The sequence below is a fragment of the Melospiza melodia genome, chromosome 4, assembly GCF_035770615.1.
Source record: "Melospiza melodia melodia isolate bMelMel2 chromosome 4, bMelMel2.pri, whole genome shotgun sequence".
Taxonomy (NCBI): domain Eukaryota; kingdom Metazoa; phylum Chordata; class Aves; order Passeriformes; family Passerellidae; genus Melospiza; species Melospiza melodia.
The window spans coordinates 65,360,594-65,387,821 of NC_086197.1; the positions used below are offsets into that span (position 1 = coordinate 65,360,594).

Below are 27,228 nucleotides of genomic sequence, written 5' to 3' on the forward strand. Positions count from 1 at the left end.
TGAGGACAGTGTTAAGTTACACTGTGGCAAAAACGCCTTTTTTAGAAGTTGCAAACTCTGCGTGCGCAGTTGAACAGCTGCATAGCTGGCCTTTGAGAGAGAGGGAGTTTGGTCTTGAATATTTCTTTTTATTCTTTATAATTGACAGAGGCTTGTGGTGTGTTTGATTATTATCTCTTTATTTGTTTGAACAAGCAATTTTGTTAAATATTCTGAAGCGCATACAAATTATTTTAGAGGATTGCTTAGCAATGGGACACCATGAAAACACTTTTTTTTAACTTCCAAAGGTTTCTTTAAGTTACTTGTCTGACTTGAATTTTGGCTTTAGGTATATCCTGATGTCATTCATCTTATAATTGCAGAGAATTTGAGTCTTGGTGACCCTTGTCTGTTGTAAGTACCTTAACTTTTGGAGACCACAGGGACATTTTTTTGTGCAGATTAAATGAGAAAAAAGGCTTTGGACAGGCTCTTCCAAATGATGCTCTGTGTGTTCCTACAATGTGGAATATGAAAATGTATATGGAAATTACCTGACACCAAAGTTTTTAGCATTGTCTATACCTTATGCACTCCCCTGAGTAATTCCTTCAAACTTTCAACAGAACAGAAAGCAAAGCAGGTCCCAGTTTCTTCTGGTTTTGTTCTGCATGTATTTCTGAAAGCAGAAATTAAATGAGTGATTGTAAAATGAAGTTATGTATATATGTGTGTTCCACAGCCATTGCAGAAAATTGGAGAGCTGCTTCTTGGGGTTTTTAGAGGTTTTCTTTTTTTTGTTGAAAAATTAAGTTAAAATGCATAGACACCACTGTTATGTGTAAAACACACCGTACTACAAAGATTGTTCTGGAGGTTTCTCAACACTTCTGTGTTGGCCTGCCTCAGAGCAAGGCCTGTCCTGAGGAGCATTGAGGTGTTACTGCTAAAACACCTGGCACAGGTGTTGTCTGACACCTGCAGAGTTGCAGGGACTGGAAGCTGCAGGTTTCTCACCTTATTACCATCTGAATAGAAAAAAATCTACATTAAAAATACAGTTTTGAGAAAAAGAAGCTGTTTGATATTTACTGTAACAAGTTTGGCTGATTTGCTTTTGGATAATTTCACCTAAACTCTGTTTAATTGGTTTTTTCAGAAAAACCCTGGTTTTCTGCTTACATTTGGGTGAGCCTGTCAGAATACTTTACCTTCATCCTGAACCTGCTGATTTGCAACCTAAGTCATCTCCAAGACAGTAGCATTTTTGAAAAGCTGAAAATGATTTCCAATTTATCTAGTCAATTCAGTGAATCATAAATTTGATCGCAAATTGAAGAATTTTCTGGGATTTACATGAGAGAAGAATAGCTTTTCTTTTCCCAGTATAGGAACAGAAAGTAGCAGGGGCAAGATATTCTTTCTTTAGAAATGGAAAATTGAGAAACTATTAATTTCCATGTGTATATGTAGTCCTACTTTTTTAAAGTGGCTTTGTGCACAGAATGCAGTTTTGATAAACAAATATATTTATCATATCTAACATTATCTGATTAATGTTTAAGCAATTTGAAATGCCAGTGTTGGTTCTCATTTTATTTTTGGTTCCATCCGTGTATGAGTTTTTTCATTCAATTGGATGATATTCACTTTTTACAGGTAAAATGCATAAAAATCTAACTGATTTATTATTCATCCTTCACACGTACTTTTTATTCTATGTTAAATTGAGTTATACAAATGAGTCATTTATTTGCATAGATTCCCTTGCTTAGGGATTAAAAGAGACCTGACTGATACCACCCCTATCAGCTTACTAGATCTGCTTTTACTACTCATATACTCTATAATGCTAAGGAGAAAACTGCACATGGCAAGTGCTAATTGAATGAGTGTCTTACTGCCTTTTTGTACCTGTAATCTTGGGGTTTTTTCTGTTAAAGGCCCTTTTTATTGTCAGCAATAAGGTGCAGTAGGATTACAGCACAGAAAGTCTGTCTTGATTACTCTGGGATGCTCAATCAGCATGTAAATTATCCCCCCTTGATGGTGTGAAGGGTTATTATTGTTTTTCTTAAATTCAATGTTATTTCTTTTATTCTGGTCAGTTCTGCCACTTCACTTAGCTAAAATTAGAAAGCAGGGAACACTTCCCCTAGATCCTGCTAATACAGAAGATTAAACGTCAGCTGATGACTGGAGTACAAACAGCCTATGAGTTCAGAGGAAGGCTGATAGATGTGGTTAGGTTTGCTTTCTTCCAAGGCACTGCACTCTTCCACTCTGAAGAACTCAGAACTGTATAGAGGTGATAGTCAGAAGCAGAGGGAAAAAAAGAAAACTTGGCACTTGTTGTTTAAATTTAATAGAAGGAACATAGAAATGAAAAAAAAACCTATTTTTTTATGTAAAGAGGTTCCCCTGCAAAGTTTTCTTGATGCTTTTTTGTTTTGCTAGATTATATTGGTTAAGAAAGTGCATTAGGGGATATCAGGAGGTTAAGTATTTTAAACTGAAAAGCTGTTTTGGCTCAAGAACTTGATTAGACACCCATATGCTAAAAGCAGGTTATGTTTACTCATGGAAAAAAAAACCCTATTTGAAATGCAATTGGCTACTCTTTAATTTGACTGGGACAAAAATACATGTTATTGCACAAAAATATATGACATTGCTTTCTCCTTCTGAAATGTAATATCTACACATTGTGTGACCATGAAAACTAATTGCTATCTGCCAAAGTTGTAGCAATAAATGCTTAGTGAAAGCATTACTGTATAATGGCACTATATTTTTACAGTATGCCAGTTTTGTTTACTCGTGAACCTTGTTTCTTTTCCATACTTGTCAGGAGGTAGATGTGGAGGGTTGTATTGTCTTTGCCCCGCTGAGCGCGGTGCATCAAGCACAGGGCCTGTTCAGCCTTGAGGAAAGGTGAGTGAGAGGGTGCCTGGTCCCTGTCTGTCCGTATCTGAAGGGAGTGTGTCAGAGGAGGTTTCCAGACTCTGCTCAGTGGTGCCAAGCAATAGGACAAGAGGCAATGGGCACAAACTGATGCGCAGGAAGTTCCACCTGAGTATGAGGAGGAACTTCTTTACTGTGCCCTGGAACAGATTTTCCAGAGAGGCTGTGGAGTCTCCCTCACTGGAGATACTTGAGAACCGTCTCAAGCACCTGTGCCATGTGCTCTGAGGATGACCCTGCTTGAGCAGGAGGCTTAGGCTGGATGGCCCACTGTGGTCGCTTCCCACCTGACCCGTTCTGTGATTCTCTGATCTGTTGAAATTGCCTCAGCAGAGGCCAGAAAAAAGAGAAAGCCTTCTGTGGAACAACAGAGCTTGAAATTCAGTTCTGGATGCAACTCCCACATTCACTGATTTTTGGTATGTGCTAAAATGAGGATCTGTCATATGTAATTTATACATACTTACCTGCCTAAGCCTTCCGGGTTCAAGACATCTTGTGAATTTGCACATTGTACCAGCTATAATACCATGGTGTCAGTCAGATCTTCATTTCTCCATTTTGCCTGGTAAACTCCTGTTCTTTCACTTGGCATGTGGTTAAAAAGCTGCCTAAGAAACCTGAAAGTTCATTTTTAAGCTAATTCCACAAAAAGTACTAATGTTCTTTTTAAAGTGAAAGAAATCAGAAGAAAAAGCAGAAGTTGTTTCTCAGACACTTAATACCACAAGTTTAAGAAAAAGCCTCATTTGTGTGAACGTCAGACAGAGATTGCTTCGTAGAGTCCAGTCTCTTACCAACTTTGTCAATATGTTGAGCCAGGACAAAAAAGACCACTCAGGCAGATAGAGCTGCACCGGCATCAGTAACTTAGTCTTTCAATGCCATTTGGTTTGATCTCTTCCAAAATATTTTTTTTTCCATGACATCTCATTTTCCAAGGATTATTTTAGGGGTTTAGGCAGATGTTTTTGGCAGGTTGTCCTGAGATTTTCCTTTGCGTTGAAGTAGATGAATACCATTAAAATTTAATACTACATATTTAGTATGGTGGTTTTAATTAAGAGATAACTTCTGGTATGGGTATTTCAAGTGTTCCTGAAAATAGATTTTCACAGAGCTGAAAATGAAAACAAATATTTATTTGAAGCACATTTGCATGCAATACTAGGTAGCCTGGAATAGTGGGGATTATTTCAGCTAGAAGAGGAGCAGGCATTAGACTGGGTTATTTTGTCCATATAATGTCTGTCAGAATGAGTCTTGATCCATTGCTGGGATTGGTAACACTCAGGGTAGCATCTCTGGTTAGAGTAAATAACGTTGCAGCAGCCAACTCTCCTCCTTTTCTATCTTGGCAGGAGGTTAGAGGGCAAGAATAGTTCTATCTTTACTTGAAGCACTCTGAAACAACTCAAATGTTGCAGTCCTGATTAAGATCTATGGTTAAGCATTCATTAGGATTTAAATAGTGGAAAATCCCTCTGAGATCAGTTTTTTAACATGTAGATTATATCAGTATCAGCAGCGATAGATTTTAGAATTTTTCATTAATTGTGCCCACAATTAAACCTGCCACTTTAACTATAAGTTACAAACTAGCAAAACTTAAAGGCATGTAATTAAATTTGTAATTCAGTGTAGCAAAGAAAACATGACAGAATTGTAGGATGGAAATTACGTTGTGCTCTTACTGCGTATTTGAGCTAAACATTTACTGACTTCATGTAGCACCTGGTTTTATCTTGGAGCTGAAAGAAAATCTTAAGTGAACTTTTGTTGAGATATATTCATGTATATCTTAGAAAACTTTGACAAGCTGTTTACATGAAGTGGAAATAATAGCTAGAGAAGTTTGAGTTCTGGAATGATTTGTCTATTTTTGCCAGTGTTTGACAGTTCCGTGGTATTTCAATTAAGCAAGGATAGTTAATGGGTGCTCAGTTTCAATAGCCTCTGCATGCCTTCCCCATGAGACTTGAACGGACATGAAATGTTGTATTATCTTCAAGTAGTGGTTTTTCCTTAGGAGAAAGTCTCTTTCTTACCTGCTTTTGCAGATGTCTAAAATGATTCTCATTTTCTGCGCTTAAAAGGGAAGTGTTTCCAAGAGATTTCTCTGGAGAAGATTTTGCTGTTGCTTGCAGAAGCCATGAGATACTTTTGAAGTACTTTGGTGGTTTGAATTATCAGATAAAGTAATAATAATTTTAACTATTTCTTATGGGTCAGTTTTCCAGGATTTTAAATAGTAGGCCATTCTTACCAAAACATAACACACAAGTGTATCATAGGCACAATATTTACAGGCAAGCTAAAGAAAGGAACACTAGTCCAGCAAAAGAGTAATATTACTAGTTTAGCAAGGATATTTGCATTGTAGGCCATACCATTTTTGCTAGAAAGCATGCTTTAATAAAGTAAAATATTCAATCCTAAAACTAGATTTTTTCAGTAGGCAAGGTATCCAGTACCAGCTCAGTGAAAAATAGAGGCTGTGACTTGTGGGTTCGCTAAATGAACGCTTAATTTCATAATTGAGCAACATTTGTCATCTGTAATACTAGATTAAGACCTGAAGTTCTGTTACAACACCAAAACTCTTCTGTTTCTTAACATAAACATGCACATCAACAGCAGCCTCTTCACCCTGTATGTACTGTATTAAACAGAATGCTTGGCAAATGTAAAATACCTGCTTTTATAGTGATAGCTTGAATGGTAAATAGGTGTAGTAATCACTAATATTTCATAACCTCATTTGTTGGTCATTCTTATTACCTTTCATCCTGAGACTGTTCCAGAATATTCATTGAGTCTTAGGATGTAGTCATAACAAGTATTAGAACTTTAAGATGTTATACTTGGGATGAAAACATTAATAGCCAAGTAAGAAATTAAGGTGCAAAAAAATTCCTCCTTTGTTCCAGTGGCAGTTAACTCCCAGATTACTTTGACTCCGTAACTTGAAAGTTAGATAAGGCTCATGTTTCATTTCATACACCTTACTGCCACTTCATTTGTTGGTATTGCATTGTTAATTAATGTGCAGCATAAATATGTAAGTTATTGAAAAGTGGAAAGCGTTGCTTGGACCTGGTTTGGTTCTTTTGACCAAATTTCTTTTTAGACCTTCTCCATTAGTGGTTTATTGACAGAAGAAAACGTCTAAGAATTGCAATATGTGAACTTATTCTTTTTTTTCCCAGTGTCAGTGAAGATGAACAGATGTGATTAGTGAACTGCAGTGTCCTCTCTCCTAAGAAAACCTTCCCTCATGAGGGCAAAAATCATTGCAGAGTGAGACCAGCGTTCAAACTGTGGGGGTTATCTCATGGTGCTGTGCTCACTGGGAGGGCAGCACGAGGACTTGGGTGGGAGCAGGAATTGTTGAGTTCACACTGTGAACTGCTCTGTGGCGCCATCATTTCAGAGGATTCATGGTTAACCACCTTCTCATGACAGCTGGTGAATTTAGTTCTCTTCAACCTCTGTTCCTGTCTCAGTTTGAGGTGGAACTGCTGAGGAAGTGTAAGGAAGGGGGGAGGACAGTGAGATAGACAGTGAGTTACGTGATTTCTGTAGGAAGGCTGTCTAAGGCCAGGTTGGATGGGGCTCTCAGCAGCCTGACGTTCCTGCCCATGACAGGCATTTGGATATAGATGTGTCTCTTCCAACCCAAAATATTTTATTTTTCTGTGAAATACTTACAAACAAGAAACTAGGCTTAAATGTGTTGTAAATTCAAAAGTACAAGGGGTAAGAATCAGTTGCTAATTTAGAAATATGTCTTTCAAAAAGTGTCAGTTTGAAACAAGAAGCTTTAACACAGGCTTTATAATGGGTGAAAATTCAAAGTGCAACTAAATTTTGTTTCTTTGATAGTGGAATTAGAACATGAAAATGAATTTCAGAACAATGCTGCTTCTCTGAATACAAAACCCATTTTAATGTAATCCAAGCAAATAATTCTGCTTTAAACATATAAAGATAAGATTATTTTTCTTTCTTTTTCTTATTTATTTCATTTTAAATTCTAGTTGCCTTTCTGATCCAGTTTAGCACAATGTGTCAGCATAGCTGACATAGTAAGGAAGTGTGGTATGTGATGGCAGAGGAGCAAGCAAGGTAAAGCAAAGCAAGGTAAAGAGAACAGGAGCCACTTTTAACTAGCTCTGCTTCTTTAATTTGATTCTCAGGTGCATTAGCGCAGATGTTCATGTCCTGCTAAGTCCCGTTGGACCAACTGGAATTACTTCACTGGAAAAATTGAAAGAGGGGACAAACTATATTCCAGACCCACTGTGTGAGGTCTTCTTCGTGTTTCCAGTATTCACAAGGCAATTCAGAATGGCTGTTGGACTTGTTTTATCCCTTTAATATATTCTTCTGTGTTCATATTCTTGACTCTTTCCTGTAGCAAGAGTAAAAAAGGAAAAAATTAAATGTGATGGCAGAGGTGTCAAACAAAAAACATTTGCTTTCATAATAGATGCAAAATAGTTTATGGACTAGATCAGAATACTGATCTAATCAGTAAAAGGGTAGATTTTAATCTGTTTGTGGAGAATGGAGACAAATTTTACCAAAACTTACTAAAAGAAGTGTAATGTCTGAATGCCTAATTTAGATGGTGTTACCTGTTTAGATGTTAATGAAAATCAGTAAAAATTGTAGCCCCATGTAAGGTGCATGGTGTATGGCTCTGCTTCATGGAAATGGGACAGTGCTCTAACAGACTGATTGCTTCTTTCCCTACGAGATTTCTGATTTTTTCAAAATAGTTACAGGCTTGTTCTTCCTGTCTTTTGGGTGAGAGTGCTGTCTGCTGAATTCTTTGGGTGCTTACTCCCTGAAGAACCAAGCATTTCTGATGTTTCTTTTAAAATTGCTTCATTTTAAGGCTACTGACTAAGTTGTATTTCCCCGTCACCTGCGTTCTTAGCGCGTAGTATCAAGAGCCAGCAACATCACCTGCCACTTGCACTGAAATACAAAGTTGTGGCAGACAGTTTATAGTCTAGCATGTTCAGCAGGTATCTGGTTGTCTCCTTTTGGGTATTTATGGGAAAATGTTAAAATGTTGTTACCAGCACAAGCTAGACCTACCTAGGACTGGTCTGTGTGGGAGCCAGGTGCTGTTGATTTTTGCTGGTCTTTGTAGTCCCAAGTTTCAGGTTGTTGTACAAATGGAAAGTGGTTTTCTTTTCTGGACTTCAGTGTACTTCCTTTTTCTTATCAGAAAAGGTAACCAGACTTTGTATTCTCAACTTTGCTTTGACTTTATGACTGATTAGCCTAATTTCTAAATTGGTTCTCAAAGGAAACAAGGTTTATATGATTGCACTGGCAGCTGTCGTTCTGTTTGAGGCCCGTTTGCTAGGTCAAATCTGGCAGGGTAATGAGTGCTTCATGTGGAAATGCCTTTCTGCAGTTGGTGAGGGGTTGAGGGAGAGAAAGCAGTTCATGGGATGAAGGGTATCTTGTGTGTGAGCTCCCGTGTTCTGCTTGCCCTAGGAGCTGGCTGGTGTATGTGCTCTGCAGATGTGTTTTGCAAGCACTTGGAAAGAGCTTCAGGGTGACCTGTGGTTTCACTGAGTGGTGACCGGTGCTCTAGGTGGGAATGTGGGCCATGGAGGGAGAGACTGGGAATAAGGGCAGAGACTGCGAAGAACTGAGGTGAATCTTGGAAGGGCTGTAAGAGATGTGCAGAAGGAAGACCTGCAGCTGTCTGTGTCCTGTGTTCAGATTCTGCGACAGAAATAAAAGTGAGAATTTATCTTTCTGAGTTACTGCAGCATCAGTGGAATTCTAGTTATTTACATCTTGCATGTACATTCCTTTTTCCTTTGTAATAACCTGCAGGCTGAGATCTAGAAGGGCAGTCTGTTCAGTGACTACTGCTTTAAGTTTATCACGCTGCTCTGACAAGCTTTCCTTTTGTGGTTGAGATGTCAGTCTTTAACAACAGAGGCACTTCTGACACTTGATAAATATTCCTTTTAGAAGCGAACAGTGCAGTAGAAATGGAAAAACATTTAGATAAAATTTCTTTTATAACATTTGTTTCTTGGCTTTCTGTCTTAAGGTACCTGATGATAGTGAGAGTGCCTTGCCTACAGAAAGTGCTGAGAGTGATAGGATCCATCTAACACCTGCCTGTAGTTCTGTTAAGAACAAAAAGGGCACATGGAGACATAGGATGCAATCAATTAATGTTTTTCAGCAATAGAATCAATTGCAATTTGTTGTACTAGACTTAAGATAGGTATTATCTTTTTGGAGACAACAGCAAGTTTTTAATAAAATAGTTTTGGTTATGAATGTACAGTTTCTGATAATATCTGAAAAGTGTATTTGAGCTCTCCTGATTATTGCCATGTATGGCACAATAAACTGCCCAAATTTGGTCAAATATTTTTAGCCACTTAGTCATATGTCTTTTAATGTGCTGCATATGTAAGCTTTTGATTCACTTAGCAACAGCACTTTTATGACTATGTCTTGCCAGGTTTTCTCATGTGTATTTGAAAAATAGGCAAGGATTGTTGAGTTGTGTCACAATTAGATGGTTGGGTTTTTGTTTTGGGGGTTTTTGGTTTTTTGTTGGTTGGTTTTTGGGTTTTTTGGTTAATAGCAGTAATCAGTTTTAAGATAGCTTTTTTCACAGATAATGAAATTTTTTGAATTTTAAGATAAGCATGCATCATATTAAAATTCAGTATTCAAATACCTGTGTTGGAAAAAATGTTTCTGATATAAATTTATTTTTCCTTATACTTATATGGTGAATATTATTATAGATGTAGAATATCAGTGGTTGGACAAATTGAATATCCAGAAAAACTGGATATATGGCTATATATGGTTGATATTTCTGTTAAGTGTAGACATCTGAGTTTCTTGAATTTCTTTTCCTCCTAAACTGATTAACCATATCTTGTGTTTGGACTCTTTATCACTAAGTTACAAAATTAAGTCTTACAAAAAGAGGTGATTCTCTTCTTTCAGAGCTTGTTATAAGTGCATAATCATTGTACACTGTTGATAAGTGGGAGAAATTGAAGACAAATATGGTTGACAAGCTGGTAGTCTTTATTGTTGGAGTATGTTAAGAAATTATTTTATTAGGGATGGATATGACTAAAAAGTTTTCAAGTCAGTTTTCAAGAATACCTGAAAAGGAAGGGAAGATTTCATTTAAGAATAGGGTTTTGTTTTTAACTGAAAAACAAATAATGCAAGCAGTGTATTGCAGTCGAGTTGCAGTCTAGCTGTACCTAACTAAAGCAAATGGAGTTAAAGAAGGATGATTTGTGGCTGGTTTTCTTTGGCTCCTTACACTGGGCAGCAACATTCTCCTCATGGTGTGGCTGTTGCCTCAGCATTGCAGAATGGAGGAAAGCTTCAGGATTAATCTTTGAGCATGCAGTTGCTTAAATAGTGATATCTGAGTTGTTTTCTTTCTGTAGTGAAACATTATGTGATTTGGGGGATTTTTCAGAAGTATTCTGAAAAGTAAAATTTATACCTTAGTTACATTTCATTAGAGGCATAATTCCCTAGTAGGATTTAGGAGCTCAAGAGTAGAGGTTCTCATTTCAGCCATGTGGCTATGTAGCATTGCTGATTTATTAAGCTGAAAAATTAATACCAGTCTTGTGGGGTCTAGCTGCTTGGAGTTCTTGCTGCCCTGAAATGCAGAGGGACTTTTCTCTCAGTTGCTCTGCCCTTTTAAGGGCAGCAGGATAGAAGTTGGCAGGAAAACTCACTGAGCACCCTGTGAGAAAAATACTGGAACACAGAGAAGAAAGGCAAAACAGGAGTCAGCCAAGATGGAGTTCTGCAGAATGGCAGCAGTTCTGCATCTGAGCAACGCTGTTTGCTTGGTAATTAACAGATGTGGGCAGATGATAAGATTTTTGCAACTGCCTAAATGATACTCAAATAAGTTTATAAACAGGAGTGATTAATAGACTGTTATAAGATTTATGGTGGTATGGAATATACTGCAGTAGAAAACAGTAGGGTGATGTTAAAATGTTATGCAGCATCCCCATTGTACCCCACAGTTTCATGTACGTTACAGGTAAAATCACATTATGGTATTGTTTTCAAAGTGCTTCCCTTGCTCTTAGTCACAATTCTGCTTCATGGTGTAGCTGTTTATTCAATTTTAATATCCACTCAAGTGGCTGAGCTGGGCCTGGGATGAAGGGAGGGCCTGAGGAACCATTTTATACTGGACAATAAGGATTCAGTGGGGTTTGTAAAGGGCTTATCAGAAAACCAGAATGCATTTACCTGAGAAAATAATATTTTTTTGCTTTTTTAAACTATTTAAACTCATTTATTTAAAAAGTTTTATAGATCTGGAACACCTGTTGTTTATCTCTCAAATTCTTCCTGTTTTGCTGTCAGACCCCAACAAAGAAACCCTACTTCCTCCTCAGAACTGAAAATACTTACGTTTTCTCCCAAAGATTTTGCTTAAAGATGTCCATTGTAGAACAGCTTTGATATGAACTTACTTCTTAACTCTTTCTTTCTTTGTAGGCTTGTATAGATGATAACGTAGATATGGTGAAATTTCTGGTGGAAAATGGAGCAAATATTAATCAACCAGATAATGAAGGCTGGATACCTCTACATGCAGCTGCTTCCTGTGGATATCTTGATATAGCAGAGTAAGACTTTTTCCTCTATTTTTAAATCTGTGTATTTTGTTCATACATTGCTAGAGAGACAATAGAAGCAGATGGTATTCATAAGTTGTGTTTTTAGTTGCCTCTGGGATGTGTAGTGAGGAAGAATGCTTTGATACTGTGTGTTGATTGTGAAGTGTGCTACGTCTATAACTTTGTGTGTTGCATTTTCTATTTCTAGTTTTTTTACATTGCATACTAGGTAGATACAAACAAACATAAGACTGCTTATGACTGGCAGATTATTTCTTTATATTATTTTTTTTTCTGTAGAAAGGCTTTCTGGGGGAAGGCACAGGGACAATGTTCCAAATTACATTTATTAATAGTCTGAAATACTATCCTCAGATAAGTCTGTATGTAGGAGATAAGTTTTACAGTTGTATTTGCAGTCTTGAAACGTTTGTTTTTCAGCAATGGTATAGAACAATTGGCTAGTTCTTTTGCCTGTGGAGCAAAAGCCTACAATAAAAGCTGGATGCCTGTTTCAGTGTTAGTTAAAGCTTACTCACTACTGAGTTCCAGGAGTGGTTTTACTATTTTTGAAGTCTTTTGAGGGCCACTGAAGGTGTGCTAAAATTAAAATTTTTGATAGCAGTTAATAAAGTCTTTTTAAAAACCCTTTGGGTAAACACAAAATTCATTAATTTTACCAAACTCATTGTGACATCTGATCCAATGTAAGATTTGGATAAAATAGAAAGCGGTATTTTATCATATAATTATGTACTAATTGCAGTGATGAAGAATGAAAATTGTGAATTTGTTCTGTGAGTTTGAGAGTTTTACTTGCTGCAGTCTAGAGAGAAGTGAAAAATTCTGGAGACTCTAGTATATAATTTTCCCTGGAATTTTTTTTGAGATGTTCACAGAGGGACATCCTTTGTATATCCTTTGTATAACCTGGGGCACTGTGTGGCCACTAACTTTGTAATCTGCCTTTCTACGCCATGCTGATGTTTGATGCTGTTGTCCCCCTTGCATGAATACTGGAAGTGTTTACTTCTTGGCTATACTATTATACTGTACTTGGCTAAAGAATTTCCCTGCAAATTGAGATAATATAGGCCTTTCTGCAGTTTAGTGGAAGTAAAACACCTGCCTTTGTTCTACAATAGGAAAAAGTTTAGTTAAATGGTCTTGATTTGGCATTGCTGCCGAACACAGGCACTTAGTTGGGAAAGAGTGAGCAGTGTCCCTTGTCCACTGAACAGTTTTTCACTATTGACTTGAATATCTGAGATCTGTCTGGTTCTCGTTCTCTCAGATTGGAGCAGAACCACTCTGCATATTTTCTATAGATAGCCTTTAGATATTATCTATAGATAGCCTTTAGCCTTATTGAACTGTAGTCCTTTGGGATGTGAGAATCTAAGATGTTGGAAGAGCAGTGATTCTGAGGTGCGTGGAGTTTCGAAGATAAGCCGTTGAAACAAATTTCCATATACAGCTGAGAAGGGGAACCTGATGTGAATGGAGCAGTATTTATAGCTGATGATGCCCATAGAGTTTAGATCTTCTTCAGACTGCTTCTCCACAATCTCATCTTCAAATAATTTACAAAAATGAATTCTAGAAACCACAATTTACAGCTGAAGCAAAACTGAGTGCTGTGTCCAGTTCTGGGCCCCTCAGTTTGGGAAGGACATTGAGACGCTTGAGCGCGTCCAGAGGAGGCAATGAGGCTGGTGAGGGGCTTGGAACACAAACCCTGTGAGGAACAACTGAGGGAACTGGGCTTGTTTAGCCTGGAGAAAAGGGGTGACCTTATCACTCTCTACAGCTTCCTGAAAGGTGGCTGTAGTCAGGTGGGGATTGGTCTCTTTCACCAGGCAGCAGTTGACAGTATGAGAGAACACAGTCTCAAGCTACGTCAAGGGGAATACAGGTTGGATATTAGGAAGAAGTTTTTTACAGAAAGGGTGATAAAGTTCTGGAATGGTCTGCCCAGAGAGGTGGTGGAGTCACCATGCCTGGATGTGTTTAAGAAAAGATTGGATGTGACACTCAGTGCCATGGTTTACTTGAGGTTAGGGCATGGGTTGGACTCAATGATCTTTAGGGTCTCTTCCCACTGAGTGATTCTGTGAATTCTGTGGGGGAAGGTGAAAGGATGATACAATAAAATACCAGAGATTAGAAATTTTGTTTTTATTTAGTCCATAGTATGTGTTGGATGCAGCATCTCCTTTAGTGAGGATGCATTCCTGGGAGGCATGAGAATGTGTGTGTGCATGTTTGTGACTGAATCTGATGTATTGTACTTTTAGCACCTATTTTTGTGTGAGAGAGAAGACACTGAGGGAATGAGTTCTGTTGTTTTCTACCTTTGTTAATAAAGGGCTGGGGAAAGTCTGACCTGTGCTTCCCTTTCTCATCCTCCCGTGGAATCGCCTGTTGCACAGCTTTGTAGTGCTTCTCAAACTGGGGACTTGGCAATCTTGTTTCTGCTTCTTCCGCTGCCATCTAAAGTTTTCTTAGGCCTTCCTTCCTTCCTTCCTTCCTTCCTTCCTTCCTTCCTTCCTTCCTTCCTTCCTTCCTTCCTTCCTTCCTTCCTTCCTTCCTTCCTTCCTTCCTTCCTTCCTTCCTTCCTTCCTTCCTTCCTTCCTTCCTTCCTTCCTTCCTTCCTTCCTTCCTTCCTTCCTTCCTTCCTTCCTTCCTTCCTTCCTTCCTTCCTTCCTTCCTTCCTTCCTTCCTTCCTTCCTTCCTTCCTTCCTTCCTTCCTTCCTTCCTTCCTTCCTTCCTTCCTTCCTTCCTTCCTTCCTTCCTTCCTTCCGACACTTCCTTCCTTCCGACACTTCCTTCCTTCCGACACTTCCTTCCTTCCTTCCGACACTTCCTTCCTTCCTTCCGACACTTCCTTCCTTCCTTCCGACACTTCCTTCCTTCCTTCCGACACTTCCTTCCTTCCTTCCGACACTTCCTTCCTTCCTTCCGACACTTCCTTCCGACACTTCCGACCCTTCCTTCCTTCCTTCCTTCCGACCCTTCCTTCCTTCTTCCCTTCCCTTCCCCTCCCTTCCCTGTCTTAGTTGAAATTTACTTATTGAGATAGCGCAACTCTTTTAAATCATCCAAATATGGGAAAGATTATTTCATGCTTGCATGTCTCAAAATCTAAAATGATATTCAAGAAAGCAACTGAACTAGGGGATTTTAATTCTAATTCTAGAATTACAGAGTATTTGAGCTGGCAGAGACCTTTCATAGGTCAACTAGTCCAACCCCTCTGCAGTGAGCAGGGACGTCTGCAACTAGACCAGGTTATCCAGAGCCGTGTTCAACTTGGCCTTGAACAATTCCAGGAATGGGGGATCTATGACTTCTCTGGGCAGACTGTTCTGGTGTTTCACCATAAAATCATTTGTGTTGGAAAACACTTCCAAGATCACTGAGTCCAGCCTTTGACTGAACACCACCATGACCATAAAGCTGTCCTGTCCAGTTGTTTCTTGAATGCTTCCAGTGATGGTGACTCCACAGCCTCTCTGGGCAGCCTGTTCCAATGCTTAACTGCCCTTTTCAGCGAGGAAATTCTTCCTCATGTCCAACCTGAACCTCCCTGGCTCAGCTTGAAGCCATTTCCTTTTATCCAGTCCCTGTTAGCAGGGAGAAGAGACCAACCCCCACCTGGCTACAGCCTCCTTTCAGGGAGGTGGAGAGAGGTCTCTCCTGAGCCTCCCTTTCTCCAGGCTAAACAACCCCAGCTCCCTCAGCCACTCCTCACAGGACTTGTGCTCCAGACCCTTCCCCAGCCTTGTTGCCCTTCTCTGGGCATTCTCCAGCACCTCAACGTCCTTCTTGCAGTGAAGGGCCCAGAACCAGACACAGGACTCAAGGTGTGGCCTCACCAGTGCCAAGTACAGGGACACAATCCCTGCCCTGCTCCTGCTGGCCACACTATTGCTGATCCAGGCCAGGATGCCATTGGCCTTCTCGGCCACCTGGGCACAGCTGGCTCATGTTCAGCCACTGTCACCAGCATTCCCAGCTGCTTTATCCCTTGGGCAGTTCCCAGCCACTGTCCCCAGCCTGTAGCACTGCATGGGGTTGTTGGGAGCAAGTGTAGGACCCAGTACTTGGCCTTATTGAACCTCATCCAGTTGGCCTTGGCCTACTGATCCAGCCTGCCCAGAGCCCTCTGCAGAGCCTTCCTGCCCTCCAGCAGATCAACACTCCTGCTGAACTTACTGACTGAGGGTGTCCTAGATCCCCTTGTCCATATCATCCATAAAGATAATAAACAGGACTGGCCCCGTGCAGAGCCCTGGGGAACACCACCTCCCAGCTGGATGTAACTTGTTCATCAGCACTCTCTGGGTGCGTCTGTCAAGACAGTTTTTTATCCAGCAAAGAGTGTGCCTGACCAGGCCATGAGAAGCCAGTTTCTCCAGGAGACTGCTGAGAGAGAGTGTCAAAAGCTTTTCTGAAATCTCAGTGGACAACATCCACAGCTTTTCTCATCCAGTTGATGGGTCATCTGGTCACAGAAGGGAGATCAGGTTGGTCAGGTAGGACCTGCCTTTCCTAAACCCATGCTGTGTGCACCTAATCCCTTGCTTGTCCTGTAGATGTGAAGATTTTCTTCTTAATATCTAATCAAAACCTTCCCTCTTTCAGTTTGAAGCAATTTTCCCTTTTCCTGTCCCTGCATGCTCTTGTTAAAAGTTCCTCTTCAGCTCTCCTATAGGCCCCTTTAGGTACAAGAAGGCTGCTATAAGGTCTATATGTGACCTGTAATATACACTTTACTTTTAAGTAGTCCCTGCTGCTACTCAGATGTTCCCCAGTGAGTGCTCTCCATGTGCTGGAGATCTGTGAGAAGTACAGAACATGGAGGTGGTAGGAAGCTTCTCTGAAAAAAACCTCTGGATATCTCAGGGAGCCATCACTTCAGCAATATTTTTGCCTTGGTCCCATGCTAATTGCTAGTGAGCTGAGTGAATATGTGACATGGCCTCCCACTTGCTGGGATTTTATTTTGCTCTGTACTGTCTGGTCAGTGGGTTTGTCATTGCAGGTGTATTCCCTGTCCCTGTTATCCTCCCCTGGGCTCACCACTCCTGTGACAGCTTCTCCCAGCAGTATCTCCTGTGCCATTTCAGTTTCCTGCTCCTTCAGAACTGCCATTTTGTCTTGACTATGTTTCCTGTCTCTTCTAAAAAAATGCGTCTTCCACTTTGAGAAATGTTTGTCTTACAGAAGGCCACTTCAATCGAAATACAGCAAAGAACATGGTTTAGTGTGTAACAGTGTGTCAGCTGCTTGCAAAGGGGGAGTCCTGCTGTAAAAGTAAAATTTCTGGTATGGAAGGCAACTGCTTCTGTTGTTTCTGACATTTGTAAATATTGAGTGTTTCAGCTTACTGGAAATTCTTTGAATACTTTAATTTTAGAATTGTCTATTTAGATTGCTGTTCATCTAGTTTAAGATTATGGAAATCACCTTGCAAGCAATTGTAATATGAACATGTTTTAAATCAAAATTCTTCAACATTTCCATTATAGGTGGATTTTGTATAGCATGTTCTCTTTTCTGTTCTCCTTTTTTTTTTTGTACACAGAAAGCTTTACCCAAGCAAGCTTTTTTTTTCACTAATGTATTAGTTTAAATTAAGAAGTCAACATGAAATGCTTTGTAAAATTATAGTTACGTGAAAAGAAACTAACTTGAATACAGGACTTAAACAGAAATTTTGTGTGCATTCTTTAAGATGCTATTTAATGGGTAGGACTCTTGAATTTGCCTTTATACAATTGTTTCCTTGTGTATAAGGAATTATTTTGTCTGATAGAGCTTTTCTGTGGTTGAAAAATTTGTATATTATTTCAGTATCAGGGAATAAACAACTTTTTTTGAATGCAAAATAAGTAATGGGGGAGGGCAAAAGTGGCATTTAAGAAACAATTTTAAAATGCTTACTTTTTTATTTTTCTGCTGTGTATTGCACCAGATAAAGAAAAATCTGAAGTAGCAGAAATTTCTCTTTTGTTCAATAATTAGTCTGTGTTAAAAATTACTGTCTTGTGGGGTTTGTAGGTTGCCTAGTTGTGAGTTTGTAGTTGATGTATTTTGAACCTTGTTTGCAACTGTTCAGAGGCTACTATGCAGTTTTACTACTTAAATAAGAATGCTTTTTCATTTTACCCAGAATGAAAGGTGCATCTTCAAAGTAGTATAAGAAAAATGTTTTTCAAAACTAACATAAAGTCAGTGGCAGTTACAGTTTTGTTGCAAAAAACCACCCAAAAACTGAAGGGGGAGAGAGATGTCTGCTGAAGGAAGAATAGCATTTTCATACCTTCATGCAGTAGGTATTACAAGCAGTTTGATAAATGTTGCTGGAGATACTGAAATTCCTCATGGGTTCAAGGGGTGACAAATCTATGGAGGGTGGATATGTTAAAAAATATTAAGGCAGGATACATACATACAAATGAAATCTGATTGAGGAAGTCTATAGCAGTAGTTGGAAAGGTATTATATGAAAAGTAGCATGTATTTGCTCTGCTTTAGTTCTCCTTGGAGATCTTATGTTTGGAGATGGGCTTGATGTTAACTGGATATTTGCACTGACTCTTTTAGGTAGCTTTTATGTTTGAGAAGCATGTTTGATACCTGTAGTTTGATGCCCATACTAATACTAAGACTTAGCCCAGTTTCAAAATATACCTTCTTTATTTAAGAGGTTTTGAAGGCTGGAGCATATGATTACAGTCAGAAACAGAAAAACATCTCAAGTTCAGAGTATCCTCAGCTTATTTAGGAAGAGAATAGTAGCTTGACCAACTCTGTTGCTGTAAAATCCCGACTTTTCCTTTCTGCCCAAAGTTTCCTATGTTATATATCCCTTCCTTCCCCTAATATTTAAAGCAGATTTTAACAGGCTTGTGTGTAACCACAGGCTTGCTGCTGACGCCCATCTGTTCTTCCAGACTCCAGACACCTGAAAGTGAACCCAGCCAAACTTGTTTGCTGAAGCCTTTGCAAACCATTGTCCCAGGATCTCCCTATTTTGGTAACAGTCCATTAAGACTAAATGAGTGATCCTTGTCTGATAGACACAGGACTTCCAGACAGTCCTGCACACCTGTAGTTGGATATCTGTGTGTTCAGTGATAGGTGGTTTTCTTACAGCTTTAATTGCCGTGGGGGGACTGCTGTGGGTGCTGCCTGGTAGTCAAGAGAATTCAGTGAGTTTGGCAACATGATTAGAGTGATCTAACTTGAGACTATTGCAGAAACAGGCAGATACTCACTTCCTCCCTTGGTTTTGCCTCCTCCACCTTCCCTCGTGTTATCTAATGATCACACACCAATGTGGGAGCTATATGCATAAGAATAGCCTTCAGGGGCTTTGGAGGCTTATTCTCTTCTGGATCACTGAGCTGACCTGGCTTGCCAGCAGCACTTGGCATAGATATGCAGGTTAAAAAAAAAAAGTCTAAGCTGCTTTTCAGACATGTCTTCTACTTCTGATTGGAAGCCTGGCTGAGTAGAGCTGCCTGTTCAGTGGTGGAGTCCCATGGTTCATCTTCCAGCTCATGAGCCTGAACCAGTTGGTACTGTACAATGTTCTTTCATGATATCTGAGGGTGTTAGTGCCAGAAAGTATGTTTCAAAGCAGTTGTTTTTAATCCATCTTCTCCCAAAGTCTTAATAACTTGATCATCTGCAGCTATTTCTTACTTATTAGTGAGTTTTTCATCTAAACTCTTTTGCTGTAACCTATTTTAATACTAAAGAGCAAAACATTACTTAGGCAAAGCACACTAATAAAAATGTCAGGGATGGCTCCTATCTCCTTCAGCTTGGTTACAAGTTATGGTTTTAATTGAGTAGGAAGTGATATTACTAGTGATACATTCAGATATGGATCTTTGGAGAATAATTGGAAATTTGGATTTTTGAACAACAAGGTAAAGCTTGTGGTCTGAGGTAAACCACATGCAAACTGATGATGCAAACTGGTATGGGGTTTGATCTTACAGAGAGGCGATAAGGTGAAAGGATGTTTTTGTCAGGATCCAAAGTGTTTATTTAAATAGTAGGAAATGCTGACTGGAGGTGTAGAATTAAAAGTAAAAGGAAGCAAAGATGAAACATCATACAGCCCACTCAAGAAAATGAGAAGAGGACTTCAGAAGGATAAAACAAGTCATGTGATAAAATAAAAACAGGGAAAGAAGATATATTCCCAGCCAAGGAAAAACATCTCTTCTAGAAGAATGACTGACTCTTACAAGTTGATATTGGTAAAGCTGCAAGTGTTTGTTTTGAGAGCTGGGAAAAAGTCGCTGCAGGCTTTAGAAGATTGTTACAGTTAATTTCCATTTGTTGCCTTCTTTGTGAAAAAACAGATTGGGGAAAAAACGTGTCCCCTACTCTCCGCCCCCAGTCAAATTGTGATGCTCTGTGCAACATAAAAATTCCTTCTTCTCCAAACTTGCATTAATTATCTACAATGATAAAGCTAAATTCTGTTAGATAAAATAGTGGACAGACTGGGAGAAGATCACTGAGGTAGTATCAGTTGGCATTTTCTTTTATGAAGATGTACTGTGGTAGTGTCCTGTTTCCAGCATGTTTTTGCTGCATGTAAGTATGTCCTAAGAATAATGAAATGCTAATGAGATTGTTAAGGTTGGTGGTGAAGTTCCCTTTTTGAAATCATGTCATTATGTGGTAGAGTGTAATCTTTTCTACTGTGTAGCTGTGATCTGATGTGTGGATAAAACCCAGCTGACGGAAATACACAGTAAAATATGGTTGATGGGTTAGAGGAAACTATAGCACTTAAGTGATTTTCATACATGTTTGTTCAGGTGAGGGAGTCAAGGAGAGCTGGTCACTGTAGTATGTACAAAGTGTGTGCTCTATAGCTGCCTTTCTTCAGATTGGCTTACTGTGTGCATCTCTGTTTGTGACCCTAAACATTTTTAGTTAATGTATTAGTATTTTGTAAGTGTTCCTGTTCTTCTAAGGGTAAATGTAATAGAAATTAGGTTCAGAGATATCTTCCTCAGGAACACAATTTAATGGGAAATATCTTTTTTTTAATACAGTTTAGCAGTTCTTTCAATCTAATGAAAGTCAAGGAACTGATGCCCATTGTAATGCTCTCTTAGTATTTGGCTGAAAAAGAATTTGAAAATGGAGCTGATGTCTAAAAAACCATTATGCATTGAGAAGTGAAATAGGAGAGATCTTACTTATTTCTCAGAAAACATTGGTTTTATTGGTATTCTGAGAACAATTCAAAGTAGATGCCTTACATCTAATTCTGAAGCTGAAGGTGGTACATAAGGAAAAGAACATGGAAACCCGAGAGATTGTATAGACTCACAAGAAACAGCACTCAGATCCTTCCCAGCTGATAGATTGGACCTGCCCATTGCACCAGTAAACTCCTGTTTTCTAGGTAGGACTAGAACATGGGAGAACAGCTCTAGATATATTATATTCATGGGCAACCAAGTTCTGAATTGCACAAAGGCTTGGTGAGTGTGGTGTACTGTCACGTGTGAGGGGCCTCATCAACCAGTTCAAAATTGCTGTATGACAGAGGCGATGATAGATCCTCTGTACACTGTGGAATCTATGGAATTATTAGTGCTGTTGACCACTGAATATAGTATTTATTGAGTCATCTGATATAAAAATAATTTAACTTGCAACAAAGTTGGTTTTGAGGATTGTATTCTAGGAGAAAACAAGGTTGTGGTATAGATTGCCACTTCTCTGCATCTCAGTCTTGATTTTCTTGCAGCTTTCACTTGAGGGGTTTATCTGTTGTGAGTTTGACCCTATTCTGTCACAATACAGAGACTTTCTAGTGACACCAAAACAATTTATGACCTACCTATCCTGTCTTAAAGCCACGTCTTTTGTTGGCTATCCTAAACTGTGTCATTTCAGTGCAAATGACCATAATCTGTGTGTGGTTTTCTAGTCTTACCCCTGACTGAGGCAGGGTAAAAGATGTTTGAGTTCTCCTAAAATGCATGTAGATGTAGCCATGGTGTCTCTAGACCCATAAGGGCTGCTGTGCATTGATGAAAGTGGGTTATTTGGGTACAATTCAGACGCTAAGACACAGAAGTATGAGGGTTTTCTATAAACAGTGGATTTGACAAGAAGAAGGTATAGAAAAGTAATTATTTGAAACCTCTTTATTACAGACAAGATACTGCTCATCAAATTATTGAGACATTTGAATTAAGAGTAGGACTTTCTTTTGGAAAAAGATTTGATTTCAAGGAAATTCAAAGCAGACTGAACATGTAAACAATTGCCATGAAGTGCAGATTGCTGGTATCTAAATGGGGGTCAGACTAAGTTCAGTACTACTGAGTGATGCTAGAAACTGCAACTGTGATAGTAGTGTTGCTTTACAGAGGGGTCTGCTTACTATATTGTTATGTAATATAATTACAAGTAAGATAAGTTCTGTGATGTAGTAGTTATGTATATACTAAGATCTTTTTTAACACAGGAAATGAATTGATCTTGGTTTAAATTTTTCTGATATAAATGCAATCATGTGGCTGTTGGAGAAAAACAAGCCTGTTAAGTCCATACTCATAACTTCTGCTGAAATAGAAGTCAACAGATAAAATCATTATTTTTGATGCTGCCATACCCAAATGTAGCAATGCTGCTTTTGGCAGTAAGGCTGGAGGGATGGTGAGCTCCTGGTGGGATCACCTCTTCTTAGCTGAGGAAAGTGGGAAGCAGCATGGTCTTCCTTCTCCCTCCTCGTCTTCTGCCTCCATGCTGCTGTTACCTCTTCTTCTCAACCCCTGGAACTCAATCCCAGTTGTTCACCTTGATGATGGTTAGGTAAATCACCACAAATGCTTGGAGACTTGCTATGGGAAAGCATTCCAAGCACGGTGTTTTCAGCTGGAGTTACAGTATGACCTCTGCAGCTGCAGTGAGGCATTTTTCATACTCAGCCTTCACTTTTGCACAATATGCTGCAAGCTTCAAAATTAATGCTCGTTCATGCAGTGCATCATGAAAATAACATTTGATATGCACTTTTAAAATACTTCTTGTTTTGCTTCATGTCATTCCTGCTGAAATTTTTGCCCTTTATTCCTCCTGGCAATGTCAGGCTCCACTTCAGTTTTTTCTTGGGTGCTGCTTCATTTGCAGGTTTTTTTGTGGTAGGTTGGCTTTTGGTTTGTTCTTTTTTTGGAATAGGCCATATGTTTCCCTATATGGCTTTCTTCGTGTTTTTGACTTTACTTGATTCGCTCACTGTTTATTTTCACCTAAACATTGCTCTGCCACCTCTCAAATGTCTTTCCCTCTATATGGATAAGGCATATGTGAAGGCTCAGTTGCCTTTCAGATGCTGCAAGTAGGAATTTTTCCTTTTCCATCTTTGCGTTTTAAGTTTAGCTGGCCGCCTACGTACAAATATTTCTAGAGCTGGCTTCTTTCAGAGGTTTCTTGCAGCACAAGAGGACTAAAACTAACCAGATACTGTTATCTACACTGTTTCTTTTATGCTCCTGCATACCAAAAAGGAAGACTGATGAGATTCTACTTAATGTAGAATGTGCTTCCTTGGGCATACAAGTAGCAGCGGAGGCTGGGAACAGCCAGCTATGTGCAAAATTCAGGGGTGTGTTGGTATGTTATGGAATGTTGGCTTCCCAATCATAAATGTATTTTTTCTGTAGGTACAATATTTAGGAGTGATAGAAAGTGATGTTTACATAGGAAGATTTTTTTTTTTTGTTTGACTACTTTGATAGCTTTGGGAGTGCTTGACAATTTTGAAGCAAAGATATGTGTCAGTCCAAGATGCTTTTCATAAGAGCTTCGTGGGAGAGAATCAGAAGCTGGATTTGATGCTATCTGCAAGAGCTATTGCATATTGAAGGACATAAAAATTGTCTTTGAAAACTGGCTAATTATTTAGAAAAAAAATACATGCTTTAGTCTGGATTATCCTGATGAAAATTGAAAATAAATGTCTCCCTTCTATTTGCTTAAAATCTTTTGGCCATTTGTTTCTCACCTATTTTTTGTTGTTATTTTTTAAAGCATCTCTAGCTATCAGAAATTCCTGGGGTTTGTGTTCTGCAAGAGAAAAATCAGAAACTTACCTCGGGTGTCTTGTTGATATTAGCTGTCTTAAAATCATCATGTATTTCAGAGTAAATAATTGTCTAGTTATGCTAAATAACCCTAATTGGTCTCATTTAACTTTGTGTTTTGCATTGCTACTAGCTGATGGTATGCTTATGGGGGGAGCATTCCTTTTTAAAAAGTGCTGCAGCACTCTTTTTTCAGAAGAGGAAGATGTGAGTGAAAGTCTTCTGGATTTTGCAAAGCAGCATAACCTTAGAAGTGCATGAGTTTTTTCATTATTTGATTTAAATTTAACTGCCATCACAGAAGCCTGTCTTTCTTGTGCCAGTCTCTATTCAGTTTTAAATGCTCAGAGGCAGAATGTTGAGGCGCAGCAGTGAGTGACAGTGTGGAATGGCATTTTGCAGAGTGCCTGAATAAGACACCCCTGCGAGTTTGACTTTGTTTTTCAAGTCATTTGATTTGATCTCCTTTGGTCTTAAAATCATGCAGGAGAAAGGATTCTAGGCCCACTGGAATTTCTGCAGTTTTGGTTCCAATGCTGAATTTGGAACCTTCGTGTTCTTTTATAAATGCTAGATTCAGAAGAGAGAGCTGCAGTGGTAGCTCAGCCGCGGAGAAGGGGCTTGAGGGCAGGGAGCGGTTGGGTGTCTCTGCCGGGGCTGAGGAGAGGCCCCGGGGGGGCGGAGCGGGGGCGCTGTGGGAGGGGCCCTGCCCGGGCAGGCCGCGCTGCGCCGCGCCTGCGCAGACCCGCTGGTGCCTGCCCCACACTGCGCACGTTTGAACCCTCTCCACCAAACGCTTGTAGGGAATACAACAGAGGCTTCCAAAACTGGGAAGTTGTGGCTTTTTGTCATTACATTTATCTGGGGTTTGAATTACGTGTTCAAAAGTGAGTGTAACATTGTGAGGGTGCATGAGGGAGTGATTGAGGGGTAGCTGTACCCAGGCTGTTCATACCTGTTCAGCCAACTGCATGTTTTCCGTGGGGCTTGCCCGCTGACACAGGGCATATTTATACTGTGTACCACAACAGAATTTAGCATAATGTTACTCTCGTGCTACTGGATTTGCTTCAGGTTTGTATTATTTTAAGACATTCAAGAAAAATAAAAATACCAGGACTTTCTGAAATATTTTATTTTGAGAAGTACATCCTTATAATTCAAGAATCACATAGAAGTTATAATCCTATCTCTCAATATGTTATCCTACAGGTATGTATACCATTTCTTACCTGGCCTATAAGTGTTATTTTTGCTGAAAGTTAAATACCAAATAAAACTCCAAACTGATAAAGCCAGACCAAAACAAAACTACATTTGGAAATGACGAGTAATCTTGAGTTAGCATTTCTACCATGTCTGAGTTAAAAGAACATTGTTAGGAGATCAGAGTGGAACTATTTTACAGTTAGAAAATATTTTAAGAAATATTCCCTGACATTTAGAGCAATAGAAGGTCTGAGAAGGATCAGGTTTTACAGTTTCACTATACTTCAACTTTTAAAAAAACTGAAAATAGTAATGTTAAAATTTTATATTTTTATTTGTTAGGTGTCTCTTGGAGGCCTAATTGTTTTCCCAGAGTTATTGTAAAAGTATTTCTACCAGTAATAGGGATATTTTACAGAGATGTGCTTTTATAAGTGCATTGATACTTTATATTTTAAAAAAATAAACAGTGAAACAATTCTTAAAGGCACTTAAAAAAAAACCAAATTAAAATACATATTCCAAAATTGTCAGTTTTTAATTTTTTTGCTTGTTTGTTTCTTCAAATGAGGGTTTACACAGCTGCATGTATACAGGTGATACTTTTTCAGTCTCTGGCCCCTTTTTGTCATTCAGTTAAGATACTCATAGAATTAATTTGAACTCCAACATGTATGGATTTTTTTAAAACCAGCTGGGCTTAGCTGAAATCTTAAATGTTAGCTAATGAGTTGAAAGTTCTTGGCAGTGGTGCTGTTAGTTGGGCCGCCCACTGGCAATTAGGCCTTGTTTCACGGGAGGGACACACTGAGCATGTTTATTTAAGATGTATATGTAACATTGTTTTAGACAGGTCCCTCTCATCCCATTTTAGGAGTCAGGATTAGCTGTCAGTCTTCTGAACAGTCTGAAGGGACCCCTTGTTTGCAGCAGCGAGTCTCCAGTGATCTCAGTGAGCAGTTTGTAATGGCCACTTGTGCTCTGCCCTTCCCTGTGCCTTCCGCCCTTCTGGTGACCTTCAGGTTCAGCCAGTACTTCAAGTTAATTACATCGGTAATGCCTTTGCAAACTTGTTTCCAGATACTGTGAACTGGGCCAAGGTTCCAATGTAAACATATGCCCCTCTTTCTGGTGCTGAGATAAATAATATGAAAATGCTATCTGCAGTGTATGCTGCTAGCCAAGTTTGAGCATCTTCCAGATTCTTGAGTTCTAAATTCAGAGATATGACTCAACTTTGTATACAAAGTGTCTTCAGAGAGAGGTTTTCCTCTCTTTTTGTCTATATATGCATTTTGTTAACAGATGTACAGACACACAATGTTCAGTTGTAAGGGCTTTTTATTGGTTTGGGATTATTTTTTTTTAATTCAGAATGTAGGCCGCATTGCTAGTTAAACTTTTTTTATTTCCAGTCCCTGGGACTGGTTTTGGTGTGGACTGTTTGGCTTTTGTACAGTGACCTCAGGGTTGGTTTTTATTGTCTCAGATATACTAAGATTCCAGCCCTTTATTTGTTACATAAAAATATATTTTTCACTAAAGGATGTGAGAGTATATGGGTTTCATAATAATTCTAGAAAAATAAATGTTTGCTGCTTTTTTTTTTTCAAAGTAGTTAATTTCAGTTTTCAGTAGCTATTGAGGAGTATACATCAGTGACTCCTAGAAGAAAAAATTCAGTTAGAAGTATATTTGCCCTCATAAAACAATGGTATTGCAAAGCAAACTACTTCTTCTGCATAATCCTTGTCATGGAAATATCAGGACAAATTATTTTCTTTTCTTTTGCTGCTTTTATCTCTCCTAGTATTCCTGGGATACTTACAGTTCTGTATATTTAGATCCCAAGAGACTAAAAGTGATACCTTTAGCTTGTGTTAACATTTGAAAGTTTTAACTCGATAAAACAGGATGGTATGAATCAAGCTACTGTTTCTTTGTCATCCAATTAAATTTAGAATGAAAATTTTCCAATACATTGTACAGTTTATCACTGAATTTTTGGAATTTTTCTTCTGTAGTTGTCTGTTTAACATTACCATTTTTGAACTCAAAACTTCAAAATTTCAAAAGAGACAAATTCAAGTGCTATACCAAAAAAGTTTAGTAGGTGATGGCGGAAATCTTACATGGTTTTACTTTTTCACTGCTTCCAAGTTTACATAAAGCACATTTTATAGACATGGTGTCAAAATGCATGGGTCTGGACTTTTTATTATACAGCTTCAATTTCCTTTTCACTGTATACATGT

The 27,228-nt window shown here is 38.9% G+C and overlaps 1 protein-coding gene across 2 annotated transcripts in view; it reads left to right on the plus strand.

The window, feature by feature from the left end:
* PPP1R12A (protein phosphatase 1 regulatory subunit 12A) overlaps window positions 1-27,228 on the plus strand; it is a 113,893-nt gene that overhangs the window by 33,252 nt on the left and 53,413 nt on the right. For both annotated transcript variants that reach the window (XM_063154980.1, XM_063154979.1), the window contains exon 2: window positions 11,503-11,633. In XM_063154980.1, the coding sequence (XP_063011050.1) occupies window positions 11,503-11,633 (131 nt within the window). The remainder of the gene's footprint in view (window positions 1-11,502; window positions 11,634-27,228) is intronic.